The sequence below is a fragment of the Narcine bancroftii genome, chromosome 5, assembly GCF_036971445.1.
Source record: "Narcine bancroftii isolate sNarBan1 chromosome 5, sNarBan1.hap1, whole genome shotgun sequence".
NCBI lineage: Eukaryota > Metazoa > Chordata > Chondrichthyes > Torpediniformes > Narcinidae > Narcine > Narcine bancroftii.
Genome location: NC_091473.1, coordinates 217,118,264 through 217,134,053, shown reverse-complemented (window position 1 = coordinate 217,134,053; position 15,790 = coordinate 217,118,264). Strand labels below are relative to the sequence as shown.

General features: G+C 51.1%; 1 protein-coding gene across 1 annotated transcript; it reads right to left on the bottom strand.

Annotated features, from left to right (window-relative positions):
- Positions 1-1,221: 1,221 nt before the first annotated feature.
- On the bottom strand, positions 1,222-13,775 carry LOC138764853 (cyclin-dependent kinase inhibitor 1-like). The gene is made up of 3 exons (XM_069941206.1): positions 13,316-13,775; positions 7,119-7,500; positions 1,222-4,651 (listed from the first exon to the last, which is right to left on the bottom strand). The coding sequence occupies exons 1-3, from the start codon at positions 13,316-13,318 to the stop codon at positions 4,596-4,598; spliced, it is 441 nt and encodes a 146-aa protein (XP_069797307.1). The 5' UTR covers positions 13,319-13,775; the 3' UTR covers positions 1,222-4,595.
- Positions 13,776-15,790: the final 2,015 nt, after the last annotated feature.

The window sequence follows — 15,790 nt, the reverse complement described above, 5'->3', positions numbered from 1 at the left end:
GATAGCCTACAGGTCACCCTCGGGCAAGGTGTGGTACCTGTTCAGCCTCCCAATCAGGGTCACGTGAAGCCATGGATTGCAGACGGTGGATGGTGTTTACAAGCATATTCTGCAAATTTGAATGTATGGTTGTAAAACTAAAAATGTTTCTACTGATCAACGGCCAGGTTTGCCTATCCAGTATGGACAATGCAACTGAAGAAAACAACGGGAAACCCCTTCAGTACTTTTCCTCCCCCAATGTATAATCATCGACTGTGGTCTAAGCTCAAAGATGGAGCCTTCACCGAAGGAGAACAGGGGAGGTGACAACTACAATTCAGAAGGTCAGAGATCATGACAGATGGAGAGACATGATCACCCATGCCGAACGGCAAGGCACCTGAATGAAGATAGAAGGAATAAGGAAACTTTATTGCCAATGACAGTCACTTGAGCTTCTTAAATGTTGCTGAAGTTGCACACAGACTACATTCCGGCACACTCCTGACCTTCTCCTGTAGGATGGTACTGGGTTTTGGGCATCTCTCACCCCAGGATATCTGGTTGTTGTCGCCACAGTATTAATGTGGTGGGTATGAGGAAGTTTTCTAGCAGAAGCCTAAAGGGAGTTATTGCTGGTGGATTTGATGATGGACAATAACGTGTCAGAGAGGAGATAGATTCACTCAGGATGCAGTGGAGACGGCCTGTCACCTGTGTGACACAGATATTACTTGACACATCGAGTCTTACAGCACGTAAACAGGTCCACTGGTCCAGCTTGTCCATGTCAAACAACAACATCCTCCTGCTTTAGTTCCAGTTGCCCACATTAGGACCCCATACCCCTCCAGTCCCCTCCCATCCACATCGTTAACCAAGCATGTCTCAATGAAAGCAAACTTAACTGCCTCCATCACTTTGTGAAGACTGTTCTTCACCCTCTGAGTTAAGAACACCACATCCATTCTAAATCCTCCCCACCCCCTGCCCCAACTTCTAGTCATGCCCTTTCATTACTTTCGAAGCCCAGAGTTTTGCCCGGGTTCCTGCTGAATGCAATCACAGTCCATTTCATTTGCTGAGAAATTTCACAGCAAAGTTAATGTTGTGCAACAATCAGGGCACACAAACCCCCACCCCCACCCCCACCCCCACCTCCTCTACTCCAGATGAAAGGGGCGTTGGGCTCAGGACACATGAGCACATCTGACCACAGACACACGAGGACACTCAATCTGAGAGATGTACCAACTTTAATAAGATACACACTGTAATATTGACATCCTTTGCCGAGTCACAGAGCTCAATTTGTGCCACCGCGTGATTGTCAATCACAAGAACCAACCCACGGTGCTTGGTCAACTGCTCAATGGATTCCAGTGCACATCACATAATCAACATCTGATCAGAATTATCAACCTTGCTATAAGGTTTCGATTTCAAAAGCAGCAGGCATCATTAATACCCAGAGATCAATTTTAAATTGTGCAGGTTTTAAACCATTCAAGATATTTCTATTTAATATATTATTTGAATAAATACACTCAATCTACGGTATGAAATAAATATTGGACTGAAAAGTCCTCCTACTAAAGTACATCTGTCTGCATTTGTATCCTCAACACAAGCAACGATTAGACATCTCCCTCTTATCAGTCTCTCTGGCTCCCTCATTTATTGCTCAGCTGTACGCACTCTCTCTCATCTCACACGCACATCCCACTCATGCTAATGGCTACAGAGAAAGAGGAGCGAGCTCTTCGATCCTGCTCTGCTCTTCCGTGAGATCACTGTTGCTTGCAGAGCATCAATCCACCCGTTCTCCTTTCCCCACCTTTGAATCACAAAAAGATCTTATCAATCTGTGGTTACAGAATGACTAAGCATCAACTAATGATGGCAGGTGAGTTCCAACATTCCAATAGCCTTTGTGCCTCGAAATGTTCGCTCCTGAAAGGCCTGGCTCGAAGCTTTGTGGTCATTTGAATCACTCCTTAAGTTACATTCTCTCCATATTTAACCTCCAAAGACTGGATCTCGTTAAAATGAAAGAAACACTGCAACCCCAGTTGGACTATTGTCAGGATTAATTTTGTAATGCGCAGCCATGATCCTATTGAATGGCAGAACAGGCTCGATGGGCCGGATGGCCGACTCTTGCTCCTATTTCTTCTGTTCTTAATGTTCTTTATGAATTTTTAAATCCAAAATGGCTCTGGAGAGGGGTGACTTTTCCACAATGCCTGGATAGCATGAAAAAAGAACCTTTTCTCTGTACCTCGATACGCATGCCAATAAATTAAATGTCATTGTGGGAGACGTTAGTTGCACTGCTTTCAAGGCCTAAACATTCTTCCAAGTGCAACAGAGCTACCTAGGGTTTGCACAGTTTCAACACAAATTCTTATCCTTCAGTCTCCAGTTATAAAGGATAACGTTCCAGTAGACTATGATTTTTTTTAACCCAGTATCTGTGTTCCAGATTCTACATTTGACCTTGGCCAAAAGGCCAAGAAGCGATGCCGTTGTGTTCCAGGAAATTAAGGGACTTATTCCTGTTCCGATATTTTACCTCCCCGACCCGCAGTTATTTTCATGGATTGCCTTAAGTCTCAACTGTACTGTAGGAGGTCCATGAACAACGGGCTAATGAATAAGACGTTCAGCCTCCTGAAATACCGCACTTCAGGTATTCTGTCTAAACTCACCGTGTGATACAGATATTTGGAGTTTTAGCTGTTCCTGTGTGAGCGGCCACTTCCAGAAGGTAGGGAGGCACTTCAGAATGGAAAAACCATGCAAGTTCTATGCAAAGAACATACTTGACTAGCTTTTCTACATGACTACTAACATATTCCCCAAGACGGCCCTTGTTCCTACTATTTTGAAACTTTGTTCTATCCTCATTATCTGAAGTGTCCTACATTAATATGGGTCTTCATTCAAGCTGTTAAAATCTCTGTGATTTAATGACTGTATCTTTGCATCACTGCTTAATTTAGAAATGTGACTGCTTATCCCATAACTCGTGGTATTCATCAATAATCCCAACAGAAATCACTGCAGGACCTCAGCGAGAAGTCACTTTGAATCAACGCACCCTGCCAGAGGGAAGTCAGCGAGTGAAGCAGCATCAGTAGGAAGAAAGGAATGGTCGGTGTCTCGACCGGCAACTCTCCTCGAACGGTTCCAATCTAAAAAAGTCAGCCATTCTTTCTCCCCCACAGATTTGCTGAGCTCCTCCTCCAGCAGGCCTGTGTTCAGCTTCAGATCCCAGCACCTGAAATCTCCTGTCTGTCTCCAACCACTCATCATCATCATGGCCCATCCCTTCGCGAGCGAAGCTGAACACAGTGCCTTGTAGTTCTTCTGCCCTCACAGAACTTTTTGTAGCTGTTGCCACGTTGTGATGTGCCACTGCAGATCGTGGAACGCCATGCAGTGCAATTTCTTGCGAGGCCCTCCCAGTCAGTGTGGTTAACATGGAACGACTGGAGATCGCACTTGATTATGTCTTTGTAACGAAGGTGTGGGCAGCCAATCACTACCTGATCTTTATCCCTGCCCTCTATCCCTTTCTTGTTTTTGACCCAGGCCAGTAATCATTTTTAACTTCATTTTTTAAAATATTTTAACAATACAGCACAGTAGGTAGCCCCTTCTGGCCTGTGAAACCTGTGCCAATTAAACTGCCAACCTGGTAGGTTTGGGAAGATGGGGAGAAACCGGACCAGCCAGGGAAAACCCACACAAGCACAGGAAGAATGTATAAACTCCTGTCAGACAGTGCTGGTTTAGAATCTGTGTTGTCAGCTTTAGCATCTCATGACAAAGGGTTCAAGCCCGAACCATGGGTTATGTATCTTTGCTACATAAAGAATACCTGCTGAGTTTCTCCAGCACTTTTGTGTATTAAATTTCACTCACAGTGTCTGCAGACTTCCTTGGTTAACTTTTACCAAATGTCCACTGCTTGCCCTCCAAAGCAGTGACCATGGTCAATCCTTCTTCAAACAGAGAAATTGAACGTCAGATACAACCCTCAAAGCTGTCTGGTCCTCTCTGCACATCAAAGCAGCCAGACCGATGATCCTTAGTTACAGACCTTTCTCAGTCATTAGTCTGCATTTCCATTTCATCTCTCCCAAATTCGTTTCTCCTACTCTCTCGCTCACACTCATTCTTTTGGATCACTACCCCATTCATACATTCCACCTCTCCTTTCACACACAGTGTGGAAGTGCCATCAGGGTGTTCCATGCCCCTGTGGGGTGGGCAAGGCAGACAGGGAGAGGTTCAAGGTGAAGCATGAAAGGAACATGGTGAGGAGTGACCCCGATGGCTCCTTGGAACAGTTTGCCTTGCGCAGAGACAGCCACCGGCACCCATCAGGTCATGTTCTGAGTGCTCATTTCAGCAACTTGTGGGCAGAGGAGGGAAGAGTGATCATGAATCAAAAGTCAGGGATGCAGTCAAATCTGTGGTGAAGGACTGGCGAACAGAACAGAGTCAATCTCGCAGGCGGGGTAACGTCACGGAGTCCGGGGACACGAAGAGGAAACCGCGCCGCAGTCTGCACTTCACCCCAGTGCCCTGGCTTCCTGTTGGCCTCAGGGCTTGAGCTCAGGTCCCAGAGGCCCAAGCCTTCTCTTCAGTGTGTAGAAATCTGTAGAGGGAAGCACAGAGAAGGGGGGGTCACCAGCTGAAATGGGGAAGCTCCTTTGCAAGATGGCACGCTGTCCTGGAGTTCCCTCGGGAGATTTTGATGGGAATGTGGGGAGAAATGAATGAAATCAATGCAGGCCATAGAGTCATACCATGTGGAAATGGCTAACTTGCCCAACGCTTTCAAAAATATCCCACCCATATGCGTTTGGCCCCTGCCCCTCCAAACCCATCTCATCCATGTAGCCATCCAAATGTTTCTTAAACGTTGCAATAGTACCTGCCTCAACCACCTCCCCCAGCAGCCCATTCCATACCCTACCATCCTCTGTGTTAAAATCTCTCCCCCTCACCTTAAACCTACATCCTCTGGTTAGCACGGTTAGGGTAGTGGTTAGTGCAACGCTATTGCAGAGGCAGTGACCCAGGTTCCATTATAATGCTGTTTTTAAGGAGTTTGCACGTTCTCCCCATAACCTGCTTGGGTTTGCTCTGGGTGCTCCAGTTTTCTCTCACCCTCAGAAACGTGCGGGTTTGGTGTGTTAGTTGGGTGTAATTGGGCGTCATGGGCTGGAAAGGCCTTCTAGTGGGCTGTGTCCTTAAAATGTAGTTTAAACATATAAAAAAACAGCTTCTCTCACCCTCTCCAGCTTGGGAATGCCTTTCCTACACCACGGTGACTAAAACTGAACACAGTACTCCAAATGGGGCCTCGTCAACATCTTATACAACTGGTGTCGGGTTGGATGGCCAGCAGATTCAATGGCCGAAGGGCCTGTTTCCTCGCTAGACGAATCCATGACTGGAACAGCCCAGGAGATTAGCAGCTGAGCAGTCTTCTGCACGTGCTCCTCCTTCCATATGGTCTGTCTGTTCCTCTCACTCCTCCACTGATTGGACTGCCCCCTCCCCAGTCTTATTCCCACATCATTGCTTCGAGCCGGGACTGCCCACTACTATGGCATTAATGGATGTGTCCCAATAATGGAGCAGTTGAGGATTCCTTCTGAGAATCCCTGAGTTATAGATCCCCACCAAAGCCCCTATATAGTCTGGAGGGGCACATTACAGCAAAAGGAGAGGATACATCCCAACTGAGACTGACCATCATTCAGCAAACCACCACCTTAGTCTTAACCCCTATTTTAGCTCCAGCTCCCTTTGTTATTGCCACCAAACATCCCACCTACCTTCAACCAACTAACCCAGTAAGCATCTGATGCACTCAGTGAATGCCCAACAGAATAATTCTGATTCAAGAGGAAATGGCTCATCCCTCACAGTGCCATTGTGTCACTGGGGCCAGGTTGCAGGGAAAGGGGATTCTTACATTCACTCGAGTGCTTGTTCCCCATCCCTGCTTGCCCAAGAGAAGCTGGAGAGGAGTGCCTTGTGGGGAAGGCTGCAGACCCTGTGGAGAAGATAACCTCCAGTGTTATCTGGGAGGACGTTTCAAAAGATGGGCCGCATGACCTTGAATGTTCCAGAATCTGCGGATGCTGGAATCTGGAGCAAAAGGGAAGCTGCTGGAAGCACAGAGAAAGGCTTAAGACACTCAGTGGGTCAGGCAGCAAAACGACGACACAGAAACAGGCCCTTTGGCTCATCCAGTCTGTGCCAAACTATTACTCTGTCCAGTCGCATCAACCTGCATCCGGGTCATACCCCTCGCATCCATGTACTAATTCAATATAAATGCCCAAACTGAGCACGCCTTCACCAACTCAGCTGGCAGCTCGTTCCACACTGTCACTGTGTGAAGGAGTTCCCCCTAAACATTTCACCCTTAACCTCTAGTTCTTGTCTCACCCAACCTCAGTAGAAAAGGACTGCTTGTATTTACTCTATCTATACCCCTCATCATTCTTCAATACTGGAAGGAATAAAGTCCTAACCTGTTTAATCTTTCCCTGTTACTCAGCTCCCGGCAACATTCTTGTCAATCTGCCCTGCACTCTTTCAATCTTATTAAAATACTTTTCTAGTTGGGTGACCAAAACTGCAAACAGTATTCCAGATTTGGCCCAACCAATGCCTTTTACAACTTAAGCATTACATCGCACCTCCTGTACTCAAGCCTTTGATTTATGAAGGGCAATGTGCCAAAAGATCTCTTTATGACCCTGTGATGCCACTTTCAGGGAATCATGTCTCTCTATTCCCAAATCCCTCTGCTCTGCCGCACTCCACAGAGCCCTACCATTTACCGTGCAAGTCCTACCTGGTTTGTCCTCTTGGACTGACAACTTCTCCCCACAGAATTGCCTGAATCACTGACTCCTTCCAGTTTCTCTCTGTTCTTGTTTGTTTCTCTACCTGCTGGGTCAGGCAGCCTGTGTGGAGTTGTGGTGATGTGTCTCAACCTGAAACATCCAGTCCACAGATGCCTGGCTGATACTTGGTTTGTCTGTCAGATGCCTCCTCTCCTACCCCTCCTCCCCATCCCAGGTCTATACACTCCACCCTACCTGTGATGAGAGCCTGCTTCCTTTTACGGTTGAAGAGAGGACTTGTGCTTTGCTTGGACGACAGTGTCCTCTCCTCGGTCCCAACTGCCGGCTCCTTTGGGTTCAGGTGCTGCCTCTGTTGTATGCAAGACACGGGCCAGTAGAAAGATGGTACATCCTGGCTTGGGACGGCTTCCCACTGGAGATCGCCCGGCACAGGCCGCTCCTCCTTAAAATCAAAGGCCCACCTTCTCCTCGCTGCTTCTAAGCTGCTCCTGAGCTCATCCCTCAGCGCTGGCTGCACCTGCTGCCAATCGACTGATCCAAAGAGGTTCCGGCAAACCTGCCTGTTCTTGCCGATCAGCGCCCGCCACTGATCACAGGGGAATGGTGTGGCCTCATCCTGCAAACCACAAAGCCAGATGTTCACTCACTGGGCACACAGTGACTGAAGGCACAAGCAATGGGTGCACACACAGCAGCTGATCTTTCCCGGGGGAAGAGGTATGGCTGGAGGAGGAAGGTGGTGTGGTTAAACAGGAAAGTCTGCAGGCACTGGGGTCAATCTAGAGCAATGCACAGCCATGCTAGAGAAACTCAGCAGGTTGTGCAGCTTCCATGAGAAGTCAAGGGTCACCGATATTTTGGCCCTGCGCCCTTTGTCAAGATATGTGGAATAACAGACAGGTGCCTGAATATAAATGTGGGGGAGGTAGGAGGAGAGGAGAGAGGAGGGGAGGGGAGAGGAAGGGGCAGGGGGAGGAGTACAGGCTACTAGGTAAGCGATCATAGCTGGATTTGGATGGGAGATGTGACGCACTGTGGTAACAGCAAGCAGACGCAAAACTCAAAAGACTACTACAGGCTTTATTCTGTTAAAAGTCTGTACACACCAGTTTCAGATGTGGTGGCTCCCGAGTGACTGGCTCAGGAAGGGCCATCTCAGGATTATATTGACAGCTGGCCAAGTGGTGTCAGCCCCCAGGTGGTCCTTCTGCGGGTACAGAGATCGCCCCTGCAGTCGGCTAGTGATCGTATCACCACAGGAGGGTAGGAGAAAAAAATCTGAAAAGTGATGGGGGAGGGGGTAGCTCTCTGAAGGGAGGGGACCTGGAGGAAACGAGACAGAGGGCTAGGGAAAGAGAGAAGCTCAGTGGAGAGGTTCAGTTGAACATGGAGGTCATCTCTGACAGGAGAGTACCAAGACCAGGCATGGTCAGGGTCATGGCCACTGGTATCTGCAAGGTTTGAGAAAGAATACACTGGCATTGGAGGCCGTGCAGAGGAGGTTGACCAGGTTGATTCCAGTAATTAGCCAATGAGGAGGGGGCCTGGGACTTTATTTGCTGGAATTGAGGAGAATGAGAGGAGATCTGACAGAAACATCCAAAATTAAGAAAGGGATAAAGAAGATTGAAAGTTGTTTCCATGAGTAGACAAGACTAGAACTCGGGGACTCGGCATTAAGATTCAGGGGAATAGATTTCAGACAGAGATGAGCAGAATTAGGATCAGGAGTTACTGTCATGAACAAGTCATGAAATTCACTGTTTTGAGGCAGATCACAGGGCAAGTATTCATATTATAACCATCTTACGGCATAAATATAAAAAATAAAATAATAAGAATAATCGTGTGCGAAAAGTAAGACCGTGTCTTTGGTTCATTGATTATTCAGGAATCTGATGGCAGTAGGGAAGAAGCTGTCCTTGTGCCACTCAGTGCTCATCTTTAAGCTCCTGTACATTTTCCCTGATGGTAGCAGAGTAAAGAGGGCATGGCCTGAGTGGTGGGGGTCTTTGATAGAGGCTCAAGGTAGATGTCCTCAATGTAGTGAAGTCTGGTGCTTGTGATGTCGCAGGCCAAGATAAGAACCCTCTGGAGTTTATTCTTGTCCTGAGAGTTGGCACCTCCATACCAGGCAGTGATGCAACCAGCCAGAATGCTCTCCACAGTTCACCTGGAGAAGTTTTCAAGAGTCTTTGATGATGTACTGAACCTCCTCAGACACCTCACAAAGTATAGCTGCTGGCGAGTCTTTTGTGATTGCTTCAACGTGGAGGCTCCAGGACAAATTCCGAATTTGAAGTTTTTGACCCTCTCTGCTACTGAGCCCTCGATGAGGACTGGGTTGTGTTCCCCTGACGTCCTCCACAATCATCTCCTTGGTTTTGCTGATGTTGAGTGCAAGGTTGTTGTCGTTACACCATTCAACAAGCTGATCCATCTCCCTCCTGGACACTTCCTCATGGGCATTTGTGATTCTGGCGACAACTGTGATGTCATCAGCAAACTTGTAAATGGCATTGGAATTGTGCCTGGCCACACAGATGTGGGTGCATAACGAGTAGAGCAGTGGGCTAAGTATGCATCCTTGGGATGCACATTTTTGCATGAACTGCTTTTCCTACAGAGTAATGAATCTGTGGATTTCTCTGCCCAAAGAAGAAGTGCCTCATTAAATGAATTTAAGATAGAGTTAGACTTTTATTTTGCATAGCAGGAAAAAGAAAGTTATGGGGGAAAAGGTGGATGTGGAAATGTGTCCATGCCCAGATCTGCCATCATCATATTGAATGGTGGAGCAGGCTCGATGGGCCAGAGTGAAGGATGTTGTCTCTGTTGAGATTTAAGAAAAATGTGGGCAGGTAAATGAATGGGAGGGTTATAGATTGACTAGGTGCAGGTCAGTGGGACTAGACAGAATAATGGTTCAGCACAGACTAGAAGAGCCGAAGGGTCTGTTCCTGTGCTGTAACGTTCAATGGTTCTATGGGTATCCAGGTTCTAGGTACTCCTGTAAGTGGACAAGGACCAGTCTGCTGTCTCTGCTGGGAAGTGGGACAGCCAGGGTCAAGGCTGGTCAGGATCAAACCACTGGGGCACAGTCTACCGAGCTGCATTGGAGGGAGTTAGGGGTTCAGCCAGCTGATGTGGACGGAGTCAAGAGGGGACAGCCAGCTGGTGTGTGGTGGAGGGAAGCAAGGGGCCTGCCAGGTTTGGTGAATAAATCATGGCACTGAGGAGAATGGGGTTGCAGAGATGAATTTGGTTTAAATTTTTCAAAAAGGCGCCAGATAGTAACATAGAATTGGCCATCTGCTTCTGGTGTTTGGTGTATGCCAGAAATATCCTGCAATGTTAGCTGTAAAGCAGGGCCAAACACATTCAGCAGGCCACAGCCCCTGAGCTGTTTCATTTTCATCTGCACAGTAGAAGATGAGAAAGAGAAAGAAGAACAAAATGGTTAGCTCAAAGCCATCACAGTGCCCGTGGCTCAGTTTTGAATCTGTCTGTTAGGAGTTTGTACGTTCTCCTCGTGTTTGCATGGGTTTCCTCCGGTGATTTAATTTCCTCCCACGTTCTGAAGACGTGCAGGGTTAATAGGTTAATTGGTTACATGGGTATATTTGGGCAGCACGGACGTGTGCTGTCTCTCTACATTAAAAATTAAAATCAAAACTGATCTGGCAGAAGCAGATCAAGGGATGAGAGAGAGAGAGCAACACACTACAAGGGAGAGAGAGATCCACAATGAGACAGATGGAAGAGAAAGAGAGAGAGAAAGTGAAAGAGAGACGCAATGACCAATGCAGAGGGTGACTGTTCACTGAGATAGGTGCAAAGAGCTGACAGCTGGATAGGGAACCAGAGAGAAACACACTGGAAACACAAGACAAGCAAAGAAAGATTAGACAGTAGATACACAATCGTAAAAAGAAAGAGATATGTGATCACAGGTCAGAAAGGAAAAGAGAGCCAAGCAAACAGGAAACCAGGGTAGCAGTGACAGAATATGACAGTGAGAGAATGCGACAGGGGGTGAGTGAAACTGACAGAGGGACACAAAGAGTCACTGACAAGGTCCAGCCAAGTAAGGTTATGTTTCCCAAAGCCACCCAACCACAGAACTGACTGCAAGAACAGCAGCTTTCCGTTTTGATTGTCTTCAGATGACTTGGAACTTAGTGTTCCAAAATCAACACTTCCCCAATGGGATGGAAGGGAGATAGGAGAGGAGATGGAGGGTAATGAGTGTGGGCACACCATGAAGGAGAGAGGGCAGACGTGGTGATGGGACTCCCATCTCCCACAGAAATTCCGGGACTGGGGCAGAATAGTAGGTAGAGAAAGGGTCAGAGGAGTGATGAAGTGGGCAGGTGGAGAGAGAGCAGAGGAGTGATAAGTAGTCAGGGGAATGAGGGGAGGGGAGAGTGGCTTGGGGGGGGGACAGCGGTGGCTCCTCTACATCCTCCAGATTGGATATTCCAAGGGCTCTCTGGGCTGAGATTTTCCAAAAACAAGTCAGGACATGTCCTGGAATCGCAGGTGGGTGGAGTCTGGACAAGATGGGGGTGGGAGAAAGAAGACGGGGTGGGTAGGTGGATGCAGAGTGTGGGCAAGATGATGAGCGAAGGAGAGAGTGCAAGGGGGGGGGGGGGCGAGAGTGGGGCCAAAAGTGCGTGGGAGAAGTGAATAAGATGTGGGGAAAATGGGATAGTGGGGGGGGGGGGGGGGGAGAGTGAGCGGGGGGGATGGGAAAGTGGGTGGGGGGAGTGAGCAAGGAGAGTGTGACCGGGGAGAGTGGGCGGGAGAATGGGCGAGGGGAGAGTGGGCAGGGTAAGTGGCGGGAGAGTGGGAGAATGGACGAGGGAGTAGTCAGGGAGTGGGAGTGGATGCGGGGAGGAAATGAGCGGGAGAATGAATTAGCGGCTCACGAACGGAGAGAGTGAGCAGGGAAAGATCAGCGTTGAGTGAATCAGCCGCAGATGAGGGAAATGACCGCAGCGTTGGCGGGACGGGGTCAGGGAGGACAGGACCAAACATGTTCGTAGAAGCCCAGTACTCGACGCAGCCCCGGCTCACAGCGCCCCTCACTCTGCTTCTCGACAGGTTTGCGGGCCCCTGCGCCAGCAGTTTCTCGCTGAAGTGTCGGGACCCGACTGGGAAAATAGGGGAGGAGGCTGAAGCGAAAGGGCAGAGCGAACCCGGGCTGTTGGAGGTGCTCCCGGGTCCCTCGGATGATGGGGATGGTCCTGGGACCCTCGGGTGTTGGGGGTGAGCTCTGGTGGTCTCGCGAACCCCTGGTGATGGGGTGGGGGGGGGGGTTGTTCGCGCGACCCCTGAGTGATAGGGAGTGAGCTCAGGAAGACCGGGACCCTGGATGTTGGAGGCGATCCCGGGCCTCATGGGTGTTGGAGCTGAGCTCTGATGGTCCCGGGAACCCCGGGTGTTGGGGGGTGAGATATGATGGACTCGGGACCATTTGAGGCGGACGAAATTCCGGGACTGGGGCTTTGGGAGTCCCAGTCCTGTCCTCACGGAACCTGCCCGGGCAAAAACTCAGCTTGGGGAAGCAGGCTGCAGTTTCCCAACCTCTGTGGTGAATGAGGGATAAATCCCGGGAGGGGTTTTATCCCAAACAGAGAGAGGACCCGGGCGGGGGGGGGGTTCATCCCAGAGAGAGGTCCTGGGTGAGGGGCTTCATCCCAGAGAGAGGACCGGGGGGGGGGGTTCATCCCAGAGAGAGGACCCGGGGGGGGGGGGGTTCATCCCAAACAGAGAGAGGACCCGGGGGGGGGGGGGGTTCATCCCAGAGAGAGGTCCTGGGTGAGGGGCTTCATCCCAGAGAGAGGACCGGGGGGGGGTGTTCATCCCAGAGAGAGGACCGGGGGGGGGGGTTCATCCCAGAGAGAGGACCCGGGGGGGGGGTTCATCCCAAACAGAGAGAGGACCCGGGGGGGGGTTCATCCCAGAGAGAGGTCCGGGGTGAGGGGGTTCATCCCAGAGAGAGGACCCGGGGGGGGGGTTCATCCCAGAGAGAGGACCCGGGGGGGGGTTCATCCCAGAGAGAGGACCCGGGGGGGGGTTCATCCCAAACAGAGAGGACCCGGGGGGGGGGGTTATCCCAGAGAGAGGACCGGGGGCGGGGGGTTCATCCCAAACAGAGAGAGGACCCGGGGGAGGGGGGTTATCCCAGAGAGAGGACCGGGGGGGGGGGGGTTCATCCCAGAGAGAGGACCCGGGGGGGGGTTCATCCCAGAGAGAGAGAGGACGCGGGGGGGGGGGGTTCATCCCAAACACAGAGTGGACCCGGGAGCGGGCTGTCAGCGAGCTGACACAAGGGTTTAACATTTCATTCAAACTTGCTTTTGATCCACTGATACTCTCGCTCCAGCTCGGCAAGAACTTCTCTTTGACCCATTCAACGTACTCACCATGTCGGAGACAAAATAAATCCCGGGAGATGTCCCAAATAAGGTCTGTCCCAGACTGGGATGTGATCTGGGAAAGGTCTGTCTCAAAGCGCGAGCAGTCTTTCCAGAGCTGGGATATCACCCGGAACCGGCGTGTTCGGAGTCCGATAAATGAACACTTGGGAGCTGCCAAAAGAGCAGCCTGTCTACTAAAAAACTCCTGCGTTCGCTGCGATATATTGCGCTAGCTCGATCCCGCCCAGAGGGAGTGGTGAGCAGAACATTCGCTCTGTGCAGCTCGACTGTTCCTCTTCCCCTTTCCGCTTGGGAGAAATGCACGTCCTTGGCAGGAATCCGCCTGCTGCAGAAGGGCTGGAAACCGAAACCTCGGAAGGGGAATCCCTACGCGCCTCTCACTCGGCGTTGATCGCATTCTGTGTCCCCTCCTGCCGAACAGGAGGAGGGAGAGCGGAGGATTGTCCGTGGTTTCTGAGAGAGATGTTTCATGTTTCCCCCCCACCCCGAGCGAGGATCTCCAACCACCCCACCCCCAGAACACCTTAGTGCCAATGGATTCCTTTCACAGAGCAGATCTCGAGTGCCCGTGTGGGAAACGCGCGGAATTCCACCCCAAGTCGCGCCGCCTCGCAAATTCCCCTCCTCTCGCAATCCGAGGGGCTGGTGACCCCGTCACGGCAGAACGGGGGATGGAAGCGAGTGCTCCCAGAGCATTCACCCTTTCGTTGCTGCATTCGGGCGTCCTCTTGCATTTGAGGTCAGTAGTCTTGCATCACGGAATCTTTACAGAGTGGTGGCTCACCACAAGGCAGGCCAACATGGCGCTGTCGGGGAGCACCCACCCACCGAGGACAAGTATCAAGCGAGTACTTACCGGTCCCTGGACTATCCAGACACCAGCTGGCCGCTCGGGTGTACCACGACGCCCTGGGGGACAGGTCCCCGGTGGAACTGATGGACGAGATGCTCATGCTCATGGGTGAGCACACCAGCTGCCCACTTTTCGAGGCATCTTCCTCGAAGATATGCCCCGGGACATCCGCCCGCTGCTGGTTCAGGAGAGCTTCACAGTCCGGAGGAAGGTGGCCCAGAAGGCCCAAGAGCTAGGGCTCGCACGTTTCGCGGAAGGCTCAGTGGTCCAGCGGGGCACGGGCATGACCACGCCAAGCCCACCCTTAGCGCTGCAGTAGAGCACCCGGCCCCTGCGGGCCCCCCAAGAGCATAACTAAGGCCACAGCATCCGCTTCAGGCCTCTGCTTCTACCACCAGCGCTGGGGAGCCAAGGCTCAGAAGTATTGTCAGCCCTGCTCATTCCAGGGAAATGACCAGGCTGGCCGCTGTTAATGGCTGCGGTGGCTGGCCAAGGACACAGCCTTCTCTAACTGCGGTTCCTCGTTGACACTGAGCCCAGAACAGCGCCATACTGGCCACGGCCATTGAATCCAGGAAGTGACCTCATGGACCTCCCCTCCACGCGGCCAACACAACGGCAAACTGGATGTATGAAGACAAGACAGTCCACTTCCAGGTCGGCCAACAGAATTTCACGTGGAGGTTCACCGTGTCTTCCCTCCCGACTGCCATCCTGGGTGCAGACTTCCTCCTCGCACACGGGCTTCTGGTGGACATTGGAGGTAGGCGCCTGGTGGATGCCCGTACCTTCCAGGCTGTTTGCCTCAATGCCTCCCGCTCGGAACAACCGTAGATGGCCACGATCAGCACGCCCAGAGATGAGTTCCCAACATTCCTCAAAGCCACAGTTCTCCGCTGCCTCGCTGTGCCACAGGGTGTTCCACCACATCCCCACCCAGGGCCTGCCAGTTCATGCCAAGACACGGCGGCTCCCGCCTGACAAGCTCCAGGTAACGAAGGAGGAGTTTTCACACCTGTTGAAGCTGGGGATCATTTGGCGGTCCAACAGCCCATGGGCCTCTCTGCTCCACCTGGTCCTGAAAGCTTCCGGCGGCTGGCATCCCTGCAGAGAATATCGACAGCTGAACGAGGCAATCGTTCCTGACCGTTACCCTATCCCTCACATCCAGGACTTTACAGCCAACCTGCACGGTGCGAGGATCTTCTCCAAGGTTGACCTGGTGTGCAGATATCACCAGATCCTGGTGCACCCGTAGGACATACCCAAGACGGCCACCATCACCCCCTTTGGCATGTTTGATTTCCTGCGCATGTCGTTCGGGCTCAACAACACCGCTCAGACCTTCCAGCGCCTCATGGACTCTGTGGGCAGCGACTTGGATTTCGTATTTATTTATCTGGACAACATTCTTGTTGTCATCAAGGACCAGGTGTAACACAAGGCCCATCTATGTGTCCTTTTCTTCTGGCTGGCTGATTTCGGCCTTACCATTAACCCGGCCAAGTGCCAATTCGGGAAAGAGTTCATGCAGTTCCTGGGCCATAACATCACAGGCAAAGGAGCCACACCTGCCGCTGCAAAAGTTGCCGCTATCAGGGAGTTCC